Source organism: Bemisia tabaci, chromosome 5 (genome assembly GCF_918797505.1).
Source record: "Bemisia tabaci chromosome 5, PGI_BMITA_v3".
Lineage (NCBI taxonomy): Eukaryota > Metazoa > Arthropoda > Insecta > Hemiptera > Aleyrodidae > Bemisia > Bemisia tabaci.
This window is the reverse complement of record NC_092797.1, coordinates 47390261-47413255: the sequence shown is the minus strand read 5'-3', so window position 1 is coordinate 47413255 and position 22995 is coordinate 47390261. Positions and strand designations below refer to the sequence as shown.

Sequence of the window (22995 nt, the reverse complement as noted above, 5' to 3'; positions counted from 1 at the left end):
AGAGTAGATTCAGCACCGTAATAGTGCAGGGCACTCTGCAAGGAGAATAGATTCATATCAGTCGGAGCTTTCGGGCGCTATGCAAACTCCGACACAGAATTAAAATTGACGCTTAGTTCCTTTTAGCAGAGAAACGTCCCAAGAAATGAAGGCGCTTGCTGACTTGACGTTTAGAATGAAACACATAATGCGGGCCGTGTCGGTACACGGACTTTATGTCCACTTTTTTTACGTCCACAGACTTTTCGTCCACAATTTTTACGTCCACATTTCTAAAGCCCACACTATTGTTAAGTCCATTACTTAAACGTCCACTAAGTTAAGTCCACAAAATAATGTAAAGTCCACTAAAATCAAATTCAAGCGTCATATTTTAGTGTATATTAAGCGTCCGTGTGTAAAATTATATTGACAATATCGAAATGAGAAAATTAAGAGAGAATGAGGTGTTGTTATCGTAACTCATATTTTAAATGAAATGTTAATTTCTTCTTTTGATTCATCTTTTCAAATTGTCTTTGGTAAATACTTGGTTTCATTTCTATCCTTGAAATTTCCGATATAAAATATGCCTTAAATGTACATTCTTTTTTTTTAATGAAATTGATTACTTCATTTTAAAAACATGTACATTTTTAAAACGTGGTGAATATTTGTAAAACCTTTTCCAAGCAATGGCATCGATATGAATCTCAATAAGCCGTAGTTGTGATGAAAGAAACTATACAAACATTAATATTAGAGGAAAAAAACTAAGAAGCACGCAATGTTTTGTTTTTAACTTATTTTTACATCGACCTCCTTGAGTCAAATACGTCCAATTTTGAGCGTTTAGTTGCGCTTACACCACGCTGCAGCACAGTAAAAGCCCAACAAATAAAAGCATAAATTTGAATGATTTGGAAATCATTAAATTTGACACGGAACCACTATTATATTTACAAAAAACTTATTATATTTTCCAGTAGCACATATTTCTTTTTCATCAGTTTAAAAGGGAATAATCAATGCAGAGAGTGCAAACATTTCAAAATCATGAGTTGAAAAACGCTGACTCCGCGAGTTTAAATATTAGAGCTTAACGCAGAGCGGAGCGGCGTGGTAGCAGCGCAGAACGCGCACTGGCGCCTACAAACCTAACGGGATACTTCACGCATTGCGCAACGCGTGAAGTATCCCGTTAGGTTTGTAGGCGCCTATGCGCTTGTCAGGCCAGTTGCCTGCCGCACCGCAACGCTGTAAGCAACCATTTCGCGTCAAAGGCCACTATTTAAACTAGTGTATAAATAACTAGTTGAAGAGGACTTTCAATTTCGACTGCATTTGTTACTGAAAAATGTTTAATTTGACATTCGAGCGTATCCCAGGCTCCCGCTTTGGTTTTCATCTTATCATATCCGTACAGTGTACAAATGAACACATGTTTTTATCTGCTCTTAGAGTCGGTTCTCTTCCATGACTTGATTCATGAATGAAATGTTTTTAAGAATGAAGGTAGTAGTAGTATGCATTTATTTTTGAGGTGGTTCCTGTCATTTAAATGAGAAGAAAAAAATGTGGACATAACATGTCCACAATTTGGACAATTTTGGACATATTCATGGTTGGACATTAAATCACGTGGACTTAATAAAGACTGGACTTAACGTTTAGTGGACATTAATAGCGGTGGACATTTATTTAATGGACGAAAGGTAGGTGGACCTAAAGTTCTAGAAGCGCCGTGTCAAACACCTGCATGCAACTATTCGCACTCGGTGGATGACCGTGTTGCGTGTAAAATTTAGTGAAGGCGCTGGCTGATTTATCGCACACGACACGATGCGTGTTATGCTAAATAATACACAGGTTCTTCCTGCAGAAATTCAAGTCCCGTCTCACTTTTTCTCGTAAAAATGTATAATGAAAATTATGGCTTGAGAGTAACCATTCACTTTTGTTTTATATAATGTCACCGTTGACCATATGGTGAGGCACTGCGGCATAGTCTTAAGGAGATGACCGGCAGAGCATCTCTTCCTTTTCCCCCGATAATCTAATATTTTTTCGCCAAAAATATGAGAGTTATTGCGGATTTTCATGAATTTTTGGTCTTCGGAATCCCATTTGAAATGTTTTACCATAACTCTTACTCGTTCTACCATGTTGAAGCAGGTGCACCTCTGATGGACTGTTACCTATACTAGGTACTACGCTCTTCGAGAATTTGTGTAGCCTGTTTGTAGATAGTCTGTGAGGCATCTATATAATATTCTACTTATCACTCGAGGTGGGCACAGAACGCGACTTTTAAAGAGAGGAAATGTAAAGAAAATAAATAAATTGTGAAAAAAATCTTATTTTTAAAAAATAAATTTAGAAAATATTTGTACATTGCATTATGAAGAACATTTTTTAGGATCGCACCCAAATCCAAAGAAATGATTTTCTCTCAAATTAGTAGATTATTGTGCATTTTTCAAACTTTCAATGGTTTCAAAAATTATTTAAGTTCGTTCAGGTCGTCACGCGGAAGTTTCTGTTATTGCGATTATTAAGATAAATTCGACTAAAAAATTAGAGGACCTGATTTCTTTGAGGAGACAGGACGATGAGTTCATGCTAGACCATCACAATATGGGCAAAATCCATAACTGTGAACTAATAAAGTATTTGCTAGAAATTGCGACTATTTCCTAGGATCTAGCATCGGAGCAGCTGATCCTTAATGTTTTTTTACTAAGCACAATGAAATTCATCAATAGTCATGCATAATGACCTATAGGCTCATTTGGGCTAAATAGGCCCACGTTTACAGTATTACAACTTTACGCATAGTGAGCTTCACTAATTTTGAAGAAAATTAGTCGCAAATTCAAAACTGTCTGACGAGGGTCTAAATCCTTGAACGTTTAAATGGATCTGGTTACCTTAATGTGTTTATCGATCGAAATTACCTTGGTGAATTTACAATTTTAAAGGACACACTTGGAATGCACGCAATGCTTAAAATTAATTTATCACAAATCTTATTCATCAAATTTTAGGAAATACTTATAATATGATACATACATAGACAAAAGCAAAACAGAGATTTTTAAAAAAAAATTATTTTAACAACAAATACACAGAGGCTCTGAAGTACACAGCTTTTAGACTACAATAAAATTACAGAGAGAGTGAGAAAAGTTCGGAGATGGGTAGTGCAGTATTACAAGCCCAGATTTTTTCCAGCTTATTTTTGGTACCTTTTGCTCAGTTTTGCTCCCAATACACTGAGTATTAAAATAGTTTTGTATCAATTTGTTCCTACAAGTAAAACGTCTAAAATTATGTTCAATATTTATTGTTGATCCACAGCCATATATTCACCAAAGTGTGTGAGTAAAGGAACTCTCCTTCCAAAGATCTTGAAAATAATGCAAAGCTTCAGCTCAAAAAAAGTCAAAAGTTGACCAAATAACTCATCTATCATTTCGTAGAGGTGTACCTGCATGGTCTGCTATCACATTTTTTTGCAAGAGAAGAGAAAACTTTCTGGAAAATGTTTACAAGTACTTATCAAATTTCGACTCTCAGAATACTTTTGCGAGTTAACATGGATTAATTTCACGGTGCGAAGTGTCAGCTATGTATAATTTTAACGGTGGGTACATTTCTCATAAATTTCTTAAGATATGTTTTTAGAAAAAAATCGAAAGAAACCCCGATTAAAATGGAGCTGAGGTTACCCAACATGTTGCTCTCGCATGGGGAAAGAAGTTAAACATTTTTAGTGTTAAATGTTATAAAGAGGAACTGACGACTAAAGAACTAGCCGAAGATTATCAAACGTACTAGTACGAGACTCGCCACATTATGGTACGAGTAGTAGTTTCGTTACTGATCACTTTCATGTTCTGCATCGTCAAATAGAAAAGCGGCAGGGTTGCACTGAAAAAAAATTCTCGGCGTTTTTACCAAGGTCCGTTGGTACTTTTACCATCTCACTTTTTTACCAATTATCGGTAATTTTACCAAGACAGACTAGTAAACTTACCTAAAAACCGGTATTTTTTCTGTTTTTTCAGGTAAGAATACCACTTTTATTGGTAATCAATTCCCGGTAACTTTGCCATTTTATCTCGTTAATTCAACCATAGTCGATAAAAAATATTGGCGTTTTTACCAAGGTCCAGTGAAATTACCGAGAAAGTTCAATAATTTTACCGAGATTTCTCGGTAAAATTACCAATTCCATAAATCGAGATGTTGGAGTTTTTTAGCCAACGTACGTAAAAAATTCAGCTTAAAGCTGAAATCTCATTAGAGAGGGAAAAAGCTCACACACAAGCACAATTTTCCCTCATAGAGCTTTTTCCCTCTCTAATGAGATTTCAGCTTTAAGTTGAATTTTTTACGCACGTTGGCTAAAAAACTCCAACATCTTGTCTTACGACCGCGCGTTCACCGCAATTGGTTGTTGGTTGGAATTCCATAAATGGTAATTTTACCAAGAAAAAACTGGGATCAAATAGAACTCTGAATTCTTGGTAATTTTACCCTTTTCTTAATTAATACACCGAGATTCGTTTTTCAATGTGCGCTAACTGCTCTCGTTAAATCAAGACGCATTATTGAAACCACGCCCACCACTTTTTTTGACAGCTCTATACCAATTATTGAACCGGGATTCTGTTGTCATCGGTTTGACTTTTTCGTTTACGATCTGGGGAAGTTTCCGTGAATTTTCGTCGAGGAGCAGTTGGTCCTGATTGTTGGGATTCGGATGGAGGTTAGAGTTGCCGTTTTTGATCCTGTCTATCCTTTTTTGGGGAATAGCAGCGAGACCCAAAGCTTGAAGAGTGTAACTTACGGTGATCCCAACTGCAACAGTGACCGATATCGACATGGTCGCATACCATAGGTATGACACGCGGTGGAGGTATGGAATTTCATACGAGCCTTCCATTATCAACCTGGAACCGGATGAAAGTTTTAAGAAACATAGCTTCACGAGAAACCAAGACTAGAGGGAGCAATTTTTATTTTCCTGCAGAGAAATCGTAAAGTTTTTGCCACAGCATCTGCGTTGGAACAGCATTCTGTTAAAATGAGTAGATTCATTTGTGAAAAGCACTTTTGTATGCAGAGATGCTATGAGTATCAGATACGTTGTTTCTGAAACAAGTTTATTCTTTTTTCAAAATTGCATCCGAATTTCTTTTCAGTAAGTACATTGTATGAAAATTCTGCAATGTGGAGGGTTGACATTTTTTACACGTTTTTGTTTGGCGGCATTGCGCCAAATGCCTCCGGGAGAAATTCTGATAGTTCAGACACATTAATGCCAAAATAACCCAAAAATGACCATTTTGGCCTTGTTTTCTTTCATTACTATAGCTTTATAGATTCTGTAAATTTTACTAATGAAAATTATCATCATAGAAATCAAACCTACTTGTCGTGCATAATCCCTCGTTTTTTATGTACTTCTATAATGGTGAGGAAAACTTATAAGTGTATCCGTCACAGACAGTTATAGCAATCGCCAGCAATTTGCCAATACGCGTGTTAAATCTTAAAATTACAATAATTCACGAGGACTGTAAAAAAAAAATCGGCTTGGGGCGCCTTTAAATCTGGTGATACTCTACGCTTTGCCAAGGGGTTAGTTTAGTTGCCTATCCGAATCAAACGCAACTATGGTCATCGATTTTACATACGCACTCTTTTAGCATACGAGTGAGTACTCGTATGCTTGCTAGCTGGTATCATGCACTCAAAAGGAGGGGGGACGTCTGTTTCAATTCCTAACATAATGATTTGTACTTTCTATCTAGTTTCTTTACGTCTGAAGTATTACATTTTTTCATTCAACAGTAATAGATTGCAATGTGCCGGTGATTGCTAATTGCCTGCGACGTGGGCAATACTCACTTTTCGGGAACGGAGATTAATGTAGAATTATCTGGACAGTCAACGACTGACGTTGCGATGGTCTGGAAGCTGGAGTCACCCAATCTTTCTGCAGCCATGCTTCCCACTGTAACCCACGCCATGAATATCGTGCTACTCACCAGTCCAATGGTGGCCCCCTAAAGTAAACAAATCCAAGGCTTATATGAATTACTGAATTTGGGTTCGACTAAAAAGAAGGATTGGTCAATTATGCTTTTTTTTGTCGAATGTGGTCATCTAATTTATCAGTGTGATCTTTGTTTTGTCAATCGTATGATCCTATATAGTCAGTCTAATGAGTAAAAAAAAGGAGCTTTTATGTCTATGAAACTTTGAGACACTTTATCTAAATGAATTGAATGTGTTATTGATTGATATTTAAAAATTCAAACATGCAAAGCAATTTTTTCTTTCCTTCTTTTCTTTTAGAAAAAATAGAGTGATCAGCGAATTGACGAAAAATAATTTTAAAAAAATTGGAGGAAGAATATAAAATGGAGGAACACAAGAGAGTTTGCAATACACAGAAACATCAACCTATGGACACATTCAAGAAATCCGTATGAAAGAAAAGGGAATCTGTCATAGCCTTGTAATCAAGTTGAGCTGGGGACTTGTTAGTCGTTTATTCGTTAAAAAAAATGGAATCTACAATTATTCCGTTTTGCGAAGCATGTGTGCCTCTTCATGAACACATGCACCACTCAAATATTACATCAAGAATATTTACCCAAGTTTCTACCCTCGGGAAACACAGTCCGAGGACGAATATTCCGAACAGTGAACCAGCAAATGCGCCAGACAGAGAAATAGTTACCTGGAAAGGAGACAAAAGTGAGCAATTGACATACTTCTGTATTATATTGAATATTATTTTTAAGAAAATATGCAGCTTACGGATGCTACGGCGAGATTAAAATAATCTTCATTTATTAATCATATTTAAAAGCAAAGTTTTGCAAAAATAGCATGAATATTTTGCACAGGGGAGAAAGTATGATACGAAAGTGTTTCTACCTTTTGACACAGTGAATATCACTGAAAGTGACTGCAAACGTAGTAGAATTTACTTTATTGTCATTAATAGCAGTGCCTCTCTGATATCGACATGGTTAATACTACCGCAACCTTCTTTGAATGTATCACAGAGTAAAAATATAAGGTAGGTCGTTGCCTACGAGAATGGAGAGGCCGTAACTACGATTCTGTGACGTCACACTAGTAGATGAAACTCGGCCGCGGTTTAACACGCGTTCTTATGGGAGAACGCTTGCCGCGCGATGATTTCTCGCCGATATCTCTTTCAGGGTTGATCTGACGCAAAATTTCATAAGAACCGTTTAGAAAGAGGATGAAATTTCACTTTAGAAAACTAACTAGTTCATTTGTGACATTGTCTAAATATCGAGGAAATGAATGCGTAATACCGAAAATCGTTACTCCACTCAGATTCAAACGGGCCGCTCGCGCAACTTCGGCCGATCGAGAGCGACTCTGATTGGTCCACGCAGCGACTGCCTCACTCATCGATGCACTGATGACCCGGAGATGCTTGTTGTTTTCGGTAAATATCTACTAGCTTGACGTCACAGAACTGACTAGTTACGGCCTCTCCATTCTCGTAGGCAACGGGTAGGTTTCCAGTGGGTTTTGCCTTCTTTTCATCTGATATTTTAAAATTTAAATCAAGTCAAAATTCTAAAATTAAAAAAACAGATTTTCAAAAAAATGTTAGTGGGAGTGCACAGATATCTCATGCGCTAGGAAAATAACATATTCACTATTTATATATATGTTGGCTATTGGGCCGTAAAGAAAAATAGGTAGGTACGTACTTTTGCTAAAGTGCCCATGTAAGGGACCACGAAAACCAACAGATAAGAGAGGATGCCAAAACAAAAAGCCAATAATTTGACCACTGTCCCTGAATGTTTCTCGTCGATACCTGCTCTGAATTTCGTACCTTCCATCTCCGCAAACCATATAGCTGCCAAAGAGTTCACGCCAGTTGCAACAGTGCTGCAAAAAAAAAAAAAAAAAAAAAAAAAAAAAATTAAGACGCACTAAAATCAAAGTAAGTGTGCCAAAAACCAATCCAAATTTGGAGCCACTTGAAGGAGGATGATAATGCTGGAGGCGTTTTGAGGAAATTATGAATTAAATAATTTTTGACAGTATTTGTTTTTCTTCCTACTGACAAAATATTAAGATGGTCATGTTTGAAGATACACATACCTTAATCCAGCACTAAAGATTCCGGCCAAAAACAAGCCAGGAAAACCCGGAAATTCATTCAGAGTCTGCATCACGTACAGAGGAAACAACTCATCTGGTGTGCTAACGACCTGGAACATAAACATTAATAATTTATTGCATTCGTCATTTTTCTTAAACGTTTGTAGCTCCTATCAGGGCCGGATTTATCTACTTGCCGCCCCCTTCTCATTCGTTTTGAAACATCAATAAAAACCATCAAGTGAACGTGCCGGAGGGGGAGGGGTGCATTATAGGACACGTTTAGTACCTACTCGTGTTGGTAGCAAAACTTCACGGAACTTTGCGCGAAAGTTAAGTTCCATAAACCTATCTCTATGTGGACAAGGTTCTCCATTTATAAGAAATGAACCAAAAAATTATGAAAGAACAAACGTAAATGTGGTTTAATAAGTTTAACTTCCGCTAGCTGCGCCGCGGTGATCGCACTGTGGTTGGCGCAATGCGTGAAGTATTCATGCAGTCTTGCAGGCGCTAATATGTGTTACATGCCGATCGCCGCGCCGAGGGCTTGTCTTTTTCATCTCAAGTCCTCGTCATCATTCCTCTCTGCGTTGAGCTCCAGGCCAAATTGCGTGTTAAATTCCCCTCTCCACTCTACTAATTAAAGATGCTATTTCTTGTACCACCGAAAAACCACAAAATTAGAAATTACTCTACTCTCAGGAAAGAGAGATTTCGTCCCCTTGTCTCATGGATAATTTTTTTTCTGAATCCGATTTTTTTACACCTACATTTAAAAAAATTGCAAAATTTGCCGCCCCCTAAATTTGCCGCCATGGGTAGTAGCCCATGTAACCACCCCCTTAATCCGGCCCTGGCTCCTATTGTTCAGAGTTTTTAATACTCCATTGAGAAATTTTTGATAAAATACCTAAAGAATTTTAGATACGTGAGCTTATAAGACGGAAAATTTGCTGGATAAAATTATTTGCTTCTGAAGTAACCAAAAAACTGAATTTAATACCTTTCTTATATGGACCACATTTTGCAATAGGGAACCATTATTTCTGGCTCATTTTAGAAACGATGTATGAACCATCGGTTTCCGTATGCAGAAAGATGATTTTATGGAAAAGCCAGAGATTATGGCTCTTTATTGCAAAATTTAATCCATACGTTGATCGTGCACAACCATCCATTCATTCTATAGTTTACATTTGTAATATTGTCGATAAATTAAATACCTAATTAGGAGGATGAAAATCTTGAGATCGTCCACATCTCCTCTCTAAAATGTATAACCACTGATGACAGTGAATCGTAATCAAAACGATCATACTGGCATTATGTTAAGATCATACAGTTACGTAGTCCGTTACGGAATATGTTGGTATCAATGTGTTGTCAGCATGGTATCAACATAGTATCAACATGATGTCAACTTGGTCGAAGAGATCACCACGAAGCCAAAATGTTACCGTGTTGGTCGATAACACGTTGAACTCAACATGGCACACTTCGAAGAAGCTCAGGAGAGTTCACACTGATTCCTTGAAAAGAAATTCGCAATTCTCAGGTTTCTCTCTTTTATATATTATGAAATTTGTTTTAGCACTCACATGGCTCTTTATTGGGTCACAGTACGCGTAATTAGCGAAGATCAGCATCCCTGTATAGACGGTCAGGAAAACAACGCAGGTCCATCCAACAGCATTGATCCACAACATCCTGAAAATGGAGTAGGATAGGAATTAGAAAATATCAGACATAACAGAGAGACGGCACAGAGGAACTGTTATTCTTTTCTCTCTTTGCATAACAGGCAGCGATGGGTCAGTTGATTTTTTTTATCACAAATTCATGTTTGGAGGGTGCTCGACGAATCTCATTCTATCTATTTTGACTTGGAGGGCACCATGATGTATTCAGAATGTAATTCCATGTATTGCCGCAATCACACGCTGAATTTAGCAGCTGAATGTGGAAGTCAACAGTCATCGCCCAACGGCTGAAATTTCGCAAATTCGAGTTATTTTCATCCAGATGTGTATCAAATCTACTCAAATACTTCAGACAAATCCAACATTAGTCCGATGGTTGCTGAGAATCGTTGCTGAATTTTGCGCGTCACGCGCAAAATTCAGGCATCGGGCCGATGACTTCCACATTCAAGCCACATTCAGCTCCCACATTCAGCGTGTGATTGCGGCATGAGCTTTACTATTGATTCGTACCCGTAGACGTGGATAATGATTCGTTATCATATTAGAAATCATCCATATACTTATTTATTTCAATTTCATGAATTTTATTCATTATATTTTCATGTCAATTGCAATCATACGCATTTTCCAAATACTCTCGTTACGCCATTGTTAAAGGGACTTGCGGTTTGGTAAATCTGGATAATTGTCTCATCTATGTAGGTTATGTCAGAATGCGGCTAGCTAACTAAAAAACCATCGATGAACTTACTTTCTGGCTTTTGCTGCTGAATTGACGACGAAGTAGCGCTGAATTTGGAGCTGGTTGCCTCCGTAAAAAGTCACGTGGAGCACAGCAGAACCAACAAACGAGGACCATGCGTCATATCGAACGGTCGGATCGAACGTCCAACTTGAAATGAGAAAAATGGCAGTTTGAAGAAAAAATTAAAAATTATTTAATAATTAAAATTAATGAAAACCATCGAAAAAAAACTGTGTCACAAGAGGCCCTCGATAGACTGTGTCAGGAGCTTTTCTTGAATTTCGACCTCCTCCTCATCCTCTTGTCTGGCGCCCTTCAGCCACCTCCAAAAAAATAACCCACTCTGAAAATTACGCAAAGCTAAACGTATGACCTCCTAATTTTTCAAATAATGTGAGAAAGGCGGTAAAAATTCAGCTATTGCTGCTTTTCCGGGTTTTCCCCTTGGTTTCTCGAATTTGTTGAACTTTTGTCTTCAGCATAATTGTGTCGGGTATGAACGCCCACTTTGAACTTCAAAATTAACCTTGTTAGTCCATTGTCTTTATTAAAGTTTCTATAGGTGATATTAAACAATTAAAAATTTGAACAATTTACATTTTAAATTTATAGCATTACCAATATTGATTTTGCGTTATTGGTGCGGAATTCTGGATTTCTCTGCGTGTTGAAATATTTTCAATATGTTACAAAACTTGGTGTTGAGTGAAAGTCGAATACAACTAACTCCTAAAGAAAAAGATGTGCAATCTTAACAATATGTGAAAACGTTTTTTCCCTCTTTGGGGTTCAAGCAGTTCAATTCTCTCAGCTGAAAACTTTGAATGAGCAATTATTTTAAATATGTTGGTTTGAATGAACATACTCGAGGAAATTAGTCCTGTTGAACTCGGCATTTCTTTCCCAAACCGTGGACAGGCCACCGATGTCAATGGTACCCTTGACCAAAATAGCTATCATGGCAACGTACAGAACGACAATCTGAAATGAGTCGGTCCAAACCACTGCTTTCATTCCGCCCTAAAATAAAGCAACAACATATGAAACAGATTTTTGGAAAAACAAACTAAAATTAAAAAAAAAAAGTCGTGGTGGGATACGGTAGACGTAGGCGTGGGTAGTTTTTATACACACACAAATAAACTGTTTAATTTTCAATAATATCCACGTGAAAATTACTCGCTTACGCGTTCCAATTACAAATTCAATTAGATAATAATTGCTGGGGTCAGCGTTATGCATAAGCTAATCAGGCTGCGGCTCTGAAAGCGGGATTTTTGCGCCTTCAATTTTAGCCGACGGCAATACGTATGACATCCATTGCCCTAATACTTATCTCCTGAAACATAATGTTGTCAAAATACTGAGCGCTACCTTGCCGCACTGAGTAATGGACAAGGCGGGATAAAAGTTAGACCTCTAGAGAACATGTTCTCACGTCAAAATTTCTCGTTGGCAAGGAAACATATGTTATGGCACTTAATTTTATAGCCTATTTAGTATTCCATTTTATCCTTTTCATATTTGATAGGCATTAAAGAGCCGAAGTTTTTATCAATAGAGATGAATTTTTGTAATTTAATCAGTCATTAAGTCCATACAAAATGTTTTGCGTTAGGATACATTTCGGGGCTCATTGAAATGTGAGTGAAATTGTGACAAACAATTTAATTGATGCTGTCTCAAGTGCGCTTCATTTTATCGATGACGTTAGTCTTTTATGGACATCTATTAAATTATGAGGACTAGGAACAATCTCAGCAAAAAAATATCGTACTCTGATTTCTGATTTACATTGTCGCAATATTATCTCATCGTTGAATATAGTTGTTAGGATATACTTCCACATATTGACGGGAAGTTCTAAAGGATGCGGAAAATAAGTCAAGGATTCAGCACATGAACATGTTATGCTTATGCTATATTCTTGGAAAAACTGACGCATTAAACCATTCAAGTAGATGATCCAGTCTCAAAGTATTACATGCAAAAGACTACGAAGTTAATTGCAAGTCTCACAGCTCTTTAGTCTAGCCGATGTTTAAGCTATGAGTCCTCTTATAATTTTTGGACTCCTGAAAATGATTTATCAAAAAAGGGCACTAAAGGCAAACAATTTTTACTTACAATTGTTGTGTAGAAAATACAAACGAGATACATAGTTGTAACTACAAGCATAGTGTTCATTCCGGTCACTGAAAAAATACGGCAAAAAGTAAGTGCATCATTTTGATAGTCATCGCTACTAATACTGATGGAAAATAACTTAATTATTCGGCTAAAGAATGTTATACGACTGTGGTGGGGCTATCTTTCTGATGTGTTATTTTGACTTTGTTGGAAGTGTAATGCAGGTTGCACATATTGAAATTTTCTTGCCTCTGCGGTTACGATACATATGGGATGAAGAGAAAAAATTGATAAGAGGAAAAATGGAAGTGATACCAAACTTTCCTCCTCTCAGCCTGGAGTGGTCAATATGCGAGGTTTCTTTTCATAATAATCATGAGATGGGAGATGGGTTAGTCATCCCATAGGTTTTTCACTCAAAAATCTTGCATGTAATTATTCAGACACTAATGCATTTAAATGAAGAATAGTTGAAAGGAATCTCTGTATTTTTGTGAGAACAAGATGGATGTAATCGGAGGAATGTTTATGACTAGCTATTGGACAACATTTTGCAATTAGGAACCACAACTTCGGGCTCGGTTTGGAAACAACGTATTTACCATTATTCTCCCTATGCACATGAGTGTGTTTTCACGGATGAGCCAGAAATTATAGTTCCTAATTGCAAAATATTCTGTGAGCAGAATCAGTTCATAACTGCATTGTAAATTACTACATTTCCCATCAGTTTTTTCTTCTTTTTTTCTTCTTCTTTTTCAGTGAACCAGGCAACATGAAGATTTCTGTCGTATCAAAAATATTCGCACAAAATTTCAAGTCAGAATGTTGATTACATTTCTGTTGGATAACGTGAGAGGAAATTAGCAACAATTAATGCAGATTTTAATCGTACATCTATCCAAAACACCCGCTCAGCTCATTTGGCAAAATTTGAAATAAAAATGTTCAAAAAAGTTACCTCTGTGCATAGCCAAAGCCGGTGCGTAAAGCACGAGTGCCAAGTATAAAATCTGAAAATAAAATTTTCCAAATATAAGTTTTCACATAGCAAAAAATGGATGAGATTACTTTGAATTAAACCATACATGATCCTAAATGTAAATACGTGAAAAAAAAATAGAAGTTCCTCTATGAAACGATATGCAGAGCTGTTATATTTGCTTCGCACACTTACGGAACAAACTTTGCGACTTAATTTAATACGTAGAACTTCCCTAAAAATAGGATGAATTCATTGTGGAAGCTTCGATTAGACTTTAGAATGGCAAATCAATCTGATATCGGCAATTCATTTAGGAGTGATTTAAAATGAAACAGGATTCTACATGTTCGACTTTGAAAAATTATCGTCTCATAATAAGCTTTCATACAAAATACTTTATTAATTGAGTTCAAAAGTTTCCGTTTCGGGCTGATGATACATTTCCCCGCAAAGTTCGATGAAGTACACGCAACATCTACTGGAGATTCCGCCGCTCCTCAACGCAAGGTGCCTGGCTTGCTGGTTGCGTGAATCGAGATTGAAGGCGATTTCAATTGAAAATGGAATTCGTAAGGCCATCGTAATATTTTCTCAGAGCTATTGAGATTGAGACAGATTAGAATGCATCGAGGAGGCTCAGTTGAGTGATAAAGTTGATGCGCTATTTTCAAATATTCATCTCGCAGTTCTACCTTCAAAATCCGATTTCTAATTGTGTCTCTTAGATTTCACATTTGGATATTTTGATAAAGTTAAAATAAGACCTAACTTTTCATTGTATTGAAAGTATCAAAGGAAACTCCTCGAATCGAATGTGCAGCAAATGATGTAGAAAGTAAGAAGAAAAGTCCTGCTAATATTTTTCTCGACATTTTTAAAATTCTGAGGATAATTGTTTCTATTACTTTTCAAGTAAATGTATGAAAATAAAGTTGGATTTACCATCTGAAAGCTGAATAAAACTGAAGTGAGCAACTGCAATTTTTTGCTGAAACGTTCGCCAAAATACTGGAACAATGAGAAGTGAATGAGGATATACACACGCAACATTTTAAAAAAATTCATCGTGGAGATGAATCATATTTATAAACCATATTACTTTCGAAGTGTATAGTGCATCCCAAATCAACGATGAAGATTTAGTTGCCTTAAGACATTTTGTAAAATGGAATTCTACCAATTCATTTCGCATCTACTTATTTGAGACTCAATACAAAATTTTAGATAGGGAATTGAAGGAGAAAATAATGTTAAAAGGTTAGTTAATCGATTTTAGGGATGACTTGGACCGCGTTTTGGAAGAGAGGAGCCAATGCCACATCAGCTATCGCCAAATCTAACTGGGCACTTTAATCCTTTGAAACTTTTAAGGAATTAGCGTCGTACAATGCAGAAACTTCACTGGATTTTGCACAAAAATTTGCACAACCGTTTTCTTGTAAAAACTTAAATTGCCCAATTAAATTTGGCAGTAGCTGATGTTGCTTGGCTCTTTTCTACTTCACGCGGTAAATATGAGGTATCCACATATTTTTCCTTCACTTTCTTCCTCCCTTTGAAAGTCCGTAGACTTATAAAAGCAGTAAAGTAGTTATATTCAATCCAGTGTTGTTTCGTGTCATAAGACCATAAATATTCAAGTAATCCTCCAATTCACTGCACTCATTAAATTTTCTACTTTCTAAAGTCCACGTGATGTTTTAAAACACAGTGGGTGTCACAATTTTGCTCGTTCATAGCGTTTAAAATCGCCTCGGTTGGCTCAATTTCTTTCTCTTAACTATACGGCTGTAAAACGCAGAGTTTCACAGAAAAAAAAAAAAATGAAGTTAATTTAACATTCTGGATGTGACAATAGTGTGCGAGAACCTATTAAATGCTGAAGTACCCGCTACAGCAGTTACTTTAGCAATGCCATGATGTAAAACTAACTGGCTGTGGCGGGTAATTTAGCATTTCACAAGATCTCGCACACTTTTTCTACATCTAGAATGTTAAATCAACTTCACTGTTTTTTCGGTGTTGATATCGTCTCTGATTTCGGAGTTTTACGTAACTCTTTAATGATCCATAACCGGACGGTTATCATCTTCGTAATAAAATCTAAAACTAAGTATTCTACAGAATTTTTAAAAGACAAAAAACAGTATGTCATGTTATTTTGGTTCTTACGAGTAGATGGTAAGCATAATATGCCTTTCGCATACACTGGAAAAAAAAACACATCGGATCTAGAGTCCCCTGACTCTTGAAAACATTGACAAGAAAAAGGACTTTTGATTCAATCAGATTTAAGCGTAAATCAAAAGGAAATCCGATCAAATTAAGAGGCTTGGTTTTTTATTTAAGCTTAAATCTGATTGAATCAAGAGTATTTTTTCTTGTCGATGTTTTTAAGAGTCTGAACTCTAGATCCAATGTGATTTTAATCCAGAGTAGAGTTGGGCGCGAATAATTTGACAATTACTGAAATTGGTGCGTCTGCGCCAACTCTGACTAGACGTTCGGTCCTCAGAATGGGCCTGTTGCGTGCAAGAGATACAGCCGTGCGAATAGACTTTTTAGAGGTTAAATGACACGAAAATTACGATGGTCACATTAAAAAAGTCTGAAATACACTCTTCACTGCGCAATTTGTGTTGTTAGGAACGCGCTTTTTCAAATTTCCCGCGTCACGGGGCAGTTTTCTAACGGCAACTCGCGGCTATTTCCGGTCAACTAAAATTGACAACATAACCTAAAAATCGGAGCTCGTGATATCGTGAAATGAAATGTAGAAGGATTGCGTTGGATATTTAAAAGTTGATCGATTTCGTGTGTATTTCAGACTTTTTTGATGAGACCATCGTAATTTTCGTGTCATTTAACCCCTAAAAATTCTATTCGCGCGGCTGTATCTCTTGCATGCAACAGGCCCATTCTCTACCTGGTAAGATAGATCAATCGTCAAATTATCCGTCTAATTGACAATTATTGATCGGACGTTTCTGATTGACCAAATAGTTTTCTAATAATTTTTTCCCAACTCTGCTTGCGGACGTGCTGTAAGTTCAAGAAATCTGTACTTAATTTAGGCTCTTAAAGTGAAAAAGGATTAATTTTTCTTTAGATTTTTACTTGATATGCGGAGGTGTACTTGTGTGAGAGGAAGAACGGAACCATGCGATAGCCAATGAACGGCACGACTAGAAACGCGGACGCCCCGAACATCCACAACTGTGGCCCGTATTGGTACACCTCGGCAGGCTGGCCCATCAGAGTGATCGAGGACAAAAAGCTGTGGGAAAAAAATCAACAAAGAATAATATATCAGTATTTGGTGTCTGATAGACGAAATTCTGGAGGATGAAGCAAGAAGTAGTATCAAAAATTGTTTATTTTGTGGAGGTGTCTAAGCAACTTTGGCCATTCACACCTCAGAATCACGCTTCAAAGAAGGTTAAAAAAGGTTGTCAATGTATTTTTTTTCGAGGGATCTACCGAGCCAACTTTCATGATTTTTGTGGTTACACTGGAAAAAAAAAACACATTGGATCTAGAGTCCAGACTCTTGAAAACATTGACAAGAAAAAGGACTCTTGATTCAATCAGATTTAAGCTTAAATCAAAAAGAAATCCGCTCAAATTAAGAGGCTTGGTTCTTGATTTAAGCTTTAATCTGATTGAATCAAGAGTCCTTTTTCTTGTCAATGTTTTCAAGAGTCTGGACTCTAGATCCAGTGTGTTTTTTTTCCAGTGTACTAATGGGAGGTAGTCCCTGTATGCGTTTCCATAGTTACGTCTCTCCATTGTATTGCATCTACTTGTCTCCTGCGGTCGCTCCTACACATCATATCCGTCATTTGTCCCCTTATTTTCCCTGTTTTCCTTTCCCCATTTCCCTACATGATTACGTTTTGTCCCTGGTTAATCCCTCTGTATTAAGATTTAGCCACATCTTTGAGGGTACGAGGCGCCCTTTGAGGTCTGGGCCGCATAGCACCCAGGAGGGGGCCCTGATATGACTAAAATTTTACTAGCAGATAAGGACAAGTTTTCAATTCATGCCTTCTGGCATCGTGAATAGAGGTGAACACTCACTGCCTTTGCAGATCCTTGAAAATAAAAATGATTCCCTCACTTACGTGTTAATCAAAAATGTCAAATCAATATGCAAAACGAACCCTAGGAATATGAGGACCAAAATGAGTCATACTTTTTTGCCTTTAGTACTGCTTTGATTCCGAAGAAAAAACCGGAAACCTCGGAGCGACCCGCTAATGGATCAAGCGACGAGCCTATGACGATGATAGGTGGTCTCATTAAAATTTTTAAAAAATTTCCGCGAGGGTGGTGTCATTCTAGCCACATTCCAAGAGAAGAGCACCCTAGCGCGCCACTAGGATTTACGATTTTAGGACTTTTCCTCGTTTGATCTATGAGAAACTTGATGGGTTCCACACACACTGGTTTCCTCTAAAACGAACTCCTGCGCTCAAAAAAGCTTTCAAAGTTGAAACCGTAATTAAGGAATTCGTTGGGTTTTTGCCTACTTCATGGTAAGAGTTCACCTCTATGTCCAGTCAAACTCTCCTCACACAGATAGGGAACGAATACCTTAGCAGGGTTGCCGTAGCTTTAGCATTAAATTCCCCAAGAAAATTGACAATCCTGTTAATGTGGTTGCTCTCTATCCATGAACAGAATTCGACTTGTATCATGGCGGAGGCCATCCCCTTCATCATGACCATAATTTTGAGACCTCTTCTGAGCTTGAAAGCTAGTTTCGGAGAAATCTAGTAGACAGTCGTGTTCTTCGCAAACCTTTTTACAAGAAAATTACCTAAATCGCTTTAAAAAGTCGAAAAAGGGGTAATGAATGTCGTTCTCTCTCATAAATGAACGTATTTCTTTCAAACGGAACTAAGCGCCAAATTGAGTTCTTTTTGAGGATTTTAGAATCCCGAATAGCGCGTTCTGTTAAACGGAACTAGGCGTCATGGAATTACATTGCAAGTATAGGATGGAACGAGCATCGCGTTCCACAACACCCGCCAATCCAAGCCCTCACTCTCCCTTCCTCCCCCTGTGGCGCTTAGTTCCGTTTGATAGAATTACGTCCAATTGTCTATTTGAAATAGTTGAATCATCGAAAGTAAAAGTATCTACATGACGCCGAGAGGCCAATGAAGGGTTTTTGCTTATGTTCCACGGTCATTAGGGCCAAGTAAATTATTTTTCTGCGGGAGAGGGGGTGGGCTCTCTGGTCTCCGAGATGGTGATTTTCAAAATGAGACTTTGAGCTCTTGAAGACAACAATAAAAACACACTAAAATACAAAAAATAAATGGGTATACAAGGCTAGAGGAGACATAAAACAACCAGGACGTTTCGGGCCAATTACATGCCCATTCTCAGCTGGAACCGAAGCTAAAAAATGTAAAAATTAAAACGAGAAAATGAGCATGCAACTGACCGAGGTAGGAATCAGTGCAAACTGAAAAACAGAGCAAAGATGGACAGAGGGGCACTATCACCTCCTTGATAGTAGGCCAACCTCTACACCCACCAAGGAGTATTTATAGAGGCTCTTCTCTACCACAGAAAAACTGATGATAGCTCTTGAAGACTAGAGTCCCTTTATACTGAGAGTCAAGACAATTTGAATCAATTTCTGATTGGTTCCCGTATTTTAGGCCTCCACAGTGTCACAAACGGGAATAAAGATTACATTTTCACCAATTGCAAAGATTATAATCTGGAATGGACCAGGGAATTACGGGTTCGGCAAGGAACAAACGGAATGAGAGGAGGAACGGAGAAAGGCATTTGAGAATGGGCCGATCTGCAAAGATTACGAAAAACGTTCAATTTCTGTAATCTTTATTCCCGTTTGTGACATCCATGAGCCGAATTGTCTTTACTCTCAGTATAAAGGGACTCTATTGAAGACTTGATACCTAATGTAAGAAAGATTCATACCTAGCGAGCATGGAGAGCGCAACAGGGATAGTGCCGAGCTTTCCTTCGGCGGTGAGGAACTCGTCGGACGTGACTTTCTTCTTCTCCTTGCGGAAGAGGCCGCATCCGTGGTAGACGCCGATGAGCATGGAACACGTGAGCATCCCACCGAAGACGAGGTAGTCGGCCACCACGAACTGCGGCTGCGCCTCCGCCCCCGGAACTGTCTCCATCGTCATCGTGACTCTGCCTCAGCTGCAGCAACGCAACACAAGTAGATTTAGAAATAACGGCAATCATGCGCACATACATTATATGGATTGCATTTTGCAAAAAGGAACCACTAGCATTGCAATGATGCTAAGATTGTGCAACTTCATCTTTTGCAATAAAATTGTGGAAATCGTGAAAAACTATGAAATTTAGATGGTAATTTTTGTCTTAAATTTACAGTTTCTAGCGAGTAAAATAGAAACTATTAATGGATAATCGGGTTTTTCCTCCAAGACAAAAGAAGTTGCACAATCTTAGCAACATTGCAATGCTAGTGGTTCCTTTTTGCAAAATGCAATCCATATCATCGTGTTTTATTTGGATTACTCATGGTGTGTGCGGTAGATATGTTGCAGTCAATGGGTCAGTTGCGCTCGTCGCAGAATCGTGTTTTGATGCTTTATTCTTGCAGACCTACTAAAAATAATAAAATCTGTACAAAGAGCAACTTTCTACGTTAAATTTTAACCGAGATATTGCGCCTTGAAAAACTCGATTTATGACGGCATCCACCGTGGTAATGCGTACAAAGTTATGCACTACCGCGACGAATGACGTCAAAAACCCGACTTTTCAAAGGACGATATCTCAGTTAATATTCAACGTAGAAAGTTGTTTCTATTAGTGACGCACATTTGCACTGGTTACTCAACGTAAGACTCAAATGAATGATGCGTCTACAAGACTGTGAGAATACTTCACGCATTGCGCCAAACAGTGCGGTCGGCGTGAACCGCATATTAGCGCCCACAAGACTGCATGGATACTTCTCGCATTGCGCTAAAAGCAGTGCAGTCCGTCAGTTGGCGGCAAACGCATATTAGCGCCTACAAGACTATTTGAGTACAGTCGGTGTTACGCACATTTTCATTGGTTACTCAACTTTAAACTCGGATGGAAGCAAGGTGAAAGAAATCAAGAGTGTCACTACCGCGATGAATGACGTCAAAAACCTGACTTTTCAAATGGCGATATGTCGGTTAATATTCAACTTAGAAAGTTGCTGTTTTGGCGGACCTTCTTATTTTTGGCTAATCTACAAGACTTAAGCATCAAAACACGATTCTGTAACCAGCGCAACTGGCCTATTCTAATAATCAGCCCGTTGAACTGAAACAATTTGGTATTCAATACGTATATTAAGTCAATTAAGTCAAAAGGATGATATCTTGGTTAATATTAAACGTAGGAAGTTGCTGTTTTAGATAGATCTGCTTATTTTGGCTATATCTACAAGAGTCAAGCGCGCGTCAAAACACGATTCTGTTACCAGCGCAACTGCCCCATTAGCAATTGCTACCAATTTGCGAGTCACAAATAATATTAAAATTCAGAAATGAAGGAACAAGATTAGAGCACTAATTATTTTGCATTAAATGCAAGAGGACGTCTTTTTCTCCGTACAAACATGGTAGTAACAGGCACCTTTCGGAGAACGTGTACTGAAAACCATGACCCTAGTTTGCTGAGTTAGGATCGGACAAGCAACTAAACTAACTCCGTGACAAAGCGTGGAGTATCGTAAAAAATGAAGGCGCTCCTAGCCGAGGTCGTGCTAGTCATGGCCCAATCGAACCTTCATTATTATGCGAATACACATTTTTGCGATTTATCGAAACGACATGTAAGCCGCTTGCAAACTGCCAGTAATTGCTAATTGCCCGCTACATTGAGGGGCTTGGAGGTCAAGGCGCAGAAATTGCAGTGTTTGAAAGAATTGAGATATTCGTGAACTCAACTAAAACTAGTTTGAAAATATGCTGTGAAAAATTCACCATTAAATTCCAACTTTAAAGCATCAAAAATTGAATTTCAACCTCCTTTCCGCCATAAGGCTCCATGTAATTTTGAAACTTTAAACACGTATTTCTTGAAATAGAAAAAACTGCACTATGCGCTTTGTCCTCCAAGCCCCACAATATGCCAATTCCTTTTATATTAATCAGTGTTAAATAAAGGTAAAACAAAATATTCACGACATACTGTATAGATACGCTAGATGCACAATCGAACAAGAGCCGAACCCCTAACATGCCGCGGGGAAGTCGGTCTCCACCCTCTTTGCTGAAGGCGCAAACCAACCACAGGCTCGCTGGCTCGCCCCAGCGGCGCACCCACCACCCTAAATCTGGTTTTGCTTCATCATAGATAATCTACTTTACTTCTAATTGAGGCTAGACTGGGTTCCTGCTGGGAGGAGACGTAGAACGTAAATACCGTAGACCTAAATCTGGTTTTGCTTCATCATAGATAATCTACTTTACTTCTAATTGAGGCTAGACTGGGTTCCTGCTGGGAGGAGACGTAGGGGACGTCCAGGAAAGTAGATAGGTGGCATTCAAGATGAAATTACAAGATGCTATTTACCGGATTACCTCTGGGTCGATAGACAAGAATGGCGATTAGGTGTCGCAGGGCGCCCGGGCGCGCTGTAAAAGCGACTTGTATGTATGTATGTAAGATAAAATTGTCACGTTGAAATGTTAATGTCCTGTAAATAATGAAAAATAATATAACTGGCAAACACGGGGTGAATATGCCGTTCGTTGAATTCAGGGGATCATTCCACAAAACCGTCTCACACTGATTTACTATTTATGAACTAAAACAAATTGCGTGATCTCCGCTACCCTTTGCGTCAGAAGCATCATACTTGACGCAACTGTCTTCATTTGGTGTCGTTCTCCAATCTCATATCCATGTGCTTTCCGCCGAAAAAAAGCGAGCCAATTTGTTCTTTCCAGACCCGTCAAAATTTTCAGGTTATTGGCATTCTCAGACTTCCTTCCCTGACAGCGAGAACGCTTTTACACGAACATACGTGCGAATAGACGCACATCAATGACACACGCTCGCCCGCACACACTTTTTTTGCATTTTTTCTCCTAATTTTTTGGGGGTTAGGTGGCGTCGACAAGCGCATTCGAACTTGTCCTTTTACCTTTGACGTAGGGGCGCGAAAAACCTATTGCCGGGTACCAAAAATCCAGGTTTCTCTGAAAAACTACACTCAAAAAACAAGTATGGGAAGAGTGACTTACCGGCCGAGATATGGATCATGG

The 22995-nt window shown here is 38.2% G+C and overlaps 1 protein-coding gene across 1 annotated transcript in view; it reads right to left on the bottom strand.

Annotated features, from left to right (window-relative positions):
- Positions 1–4550: 4550 nt before the first annotated feature.
- LOC109032737 (sodium-coupled monocarboxylate transporter 2) overlaps positions 4551–22995 on the bottom strand; it is a 29670-nt gene continuing 11225 nt past the window's right edge. Inside the window, exons 2-14 of the mRNA XM_019045015.2 lie at positions 19682–19915; positions 16838–16997; positions 14663–14728; positions 13697–13748; positions 12733–12800; positions 11471–11625; positions 10612–10752; positions 9756–9864; positions 8155–8264; positions 7755–7938; positions 6650–6736; positions 5899–6056; positions 4551–4937 (exon numbers count right to left, since the gene is read on the bottom strand). Of these exons, the coding sequence (XP_018900560.2) occupies positions 4583–4937; positions 5899–6056; positions 6650–6736; positions 7755–7938; positions 8155–8264; positions 9756–9864; positions 10612–10752; positions 11471–11625; positions 12733–12800; positions 13697–13748; positions 14663–14728; positions 16838–16997; positions 19682–19899 (1863 nt within the window). The 5' untranslated portion in view covers positions 19900–19915 and the 3' untranslated portion in view covers positions 4551–4582. The remainder of the gene's footprint in view (positions 4938–5898; positions 6057–6649; positions 6737–7754; positions 7939–8154; positions 8265–9755; positions 9865–10611; positions 10753–11470; positions 11626–12732; positions 12801–13696; positions 13749–14662; positions 14729–16837; positions 16998–19681; positions 19916–22995) is intronic.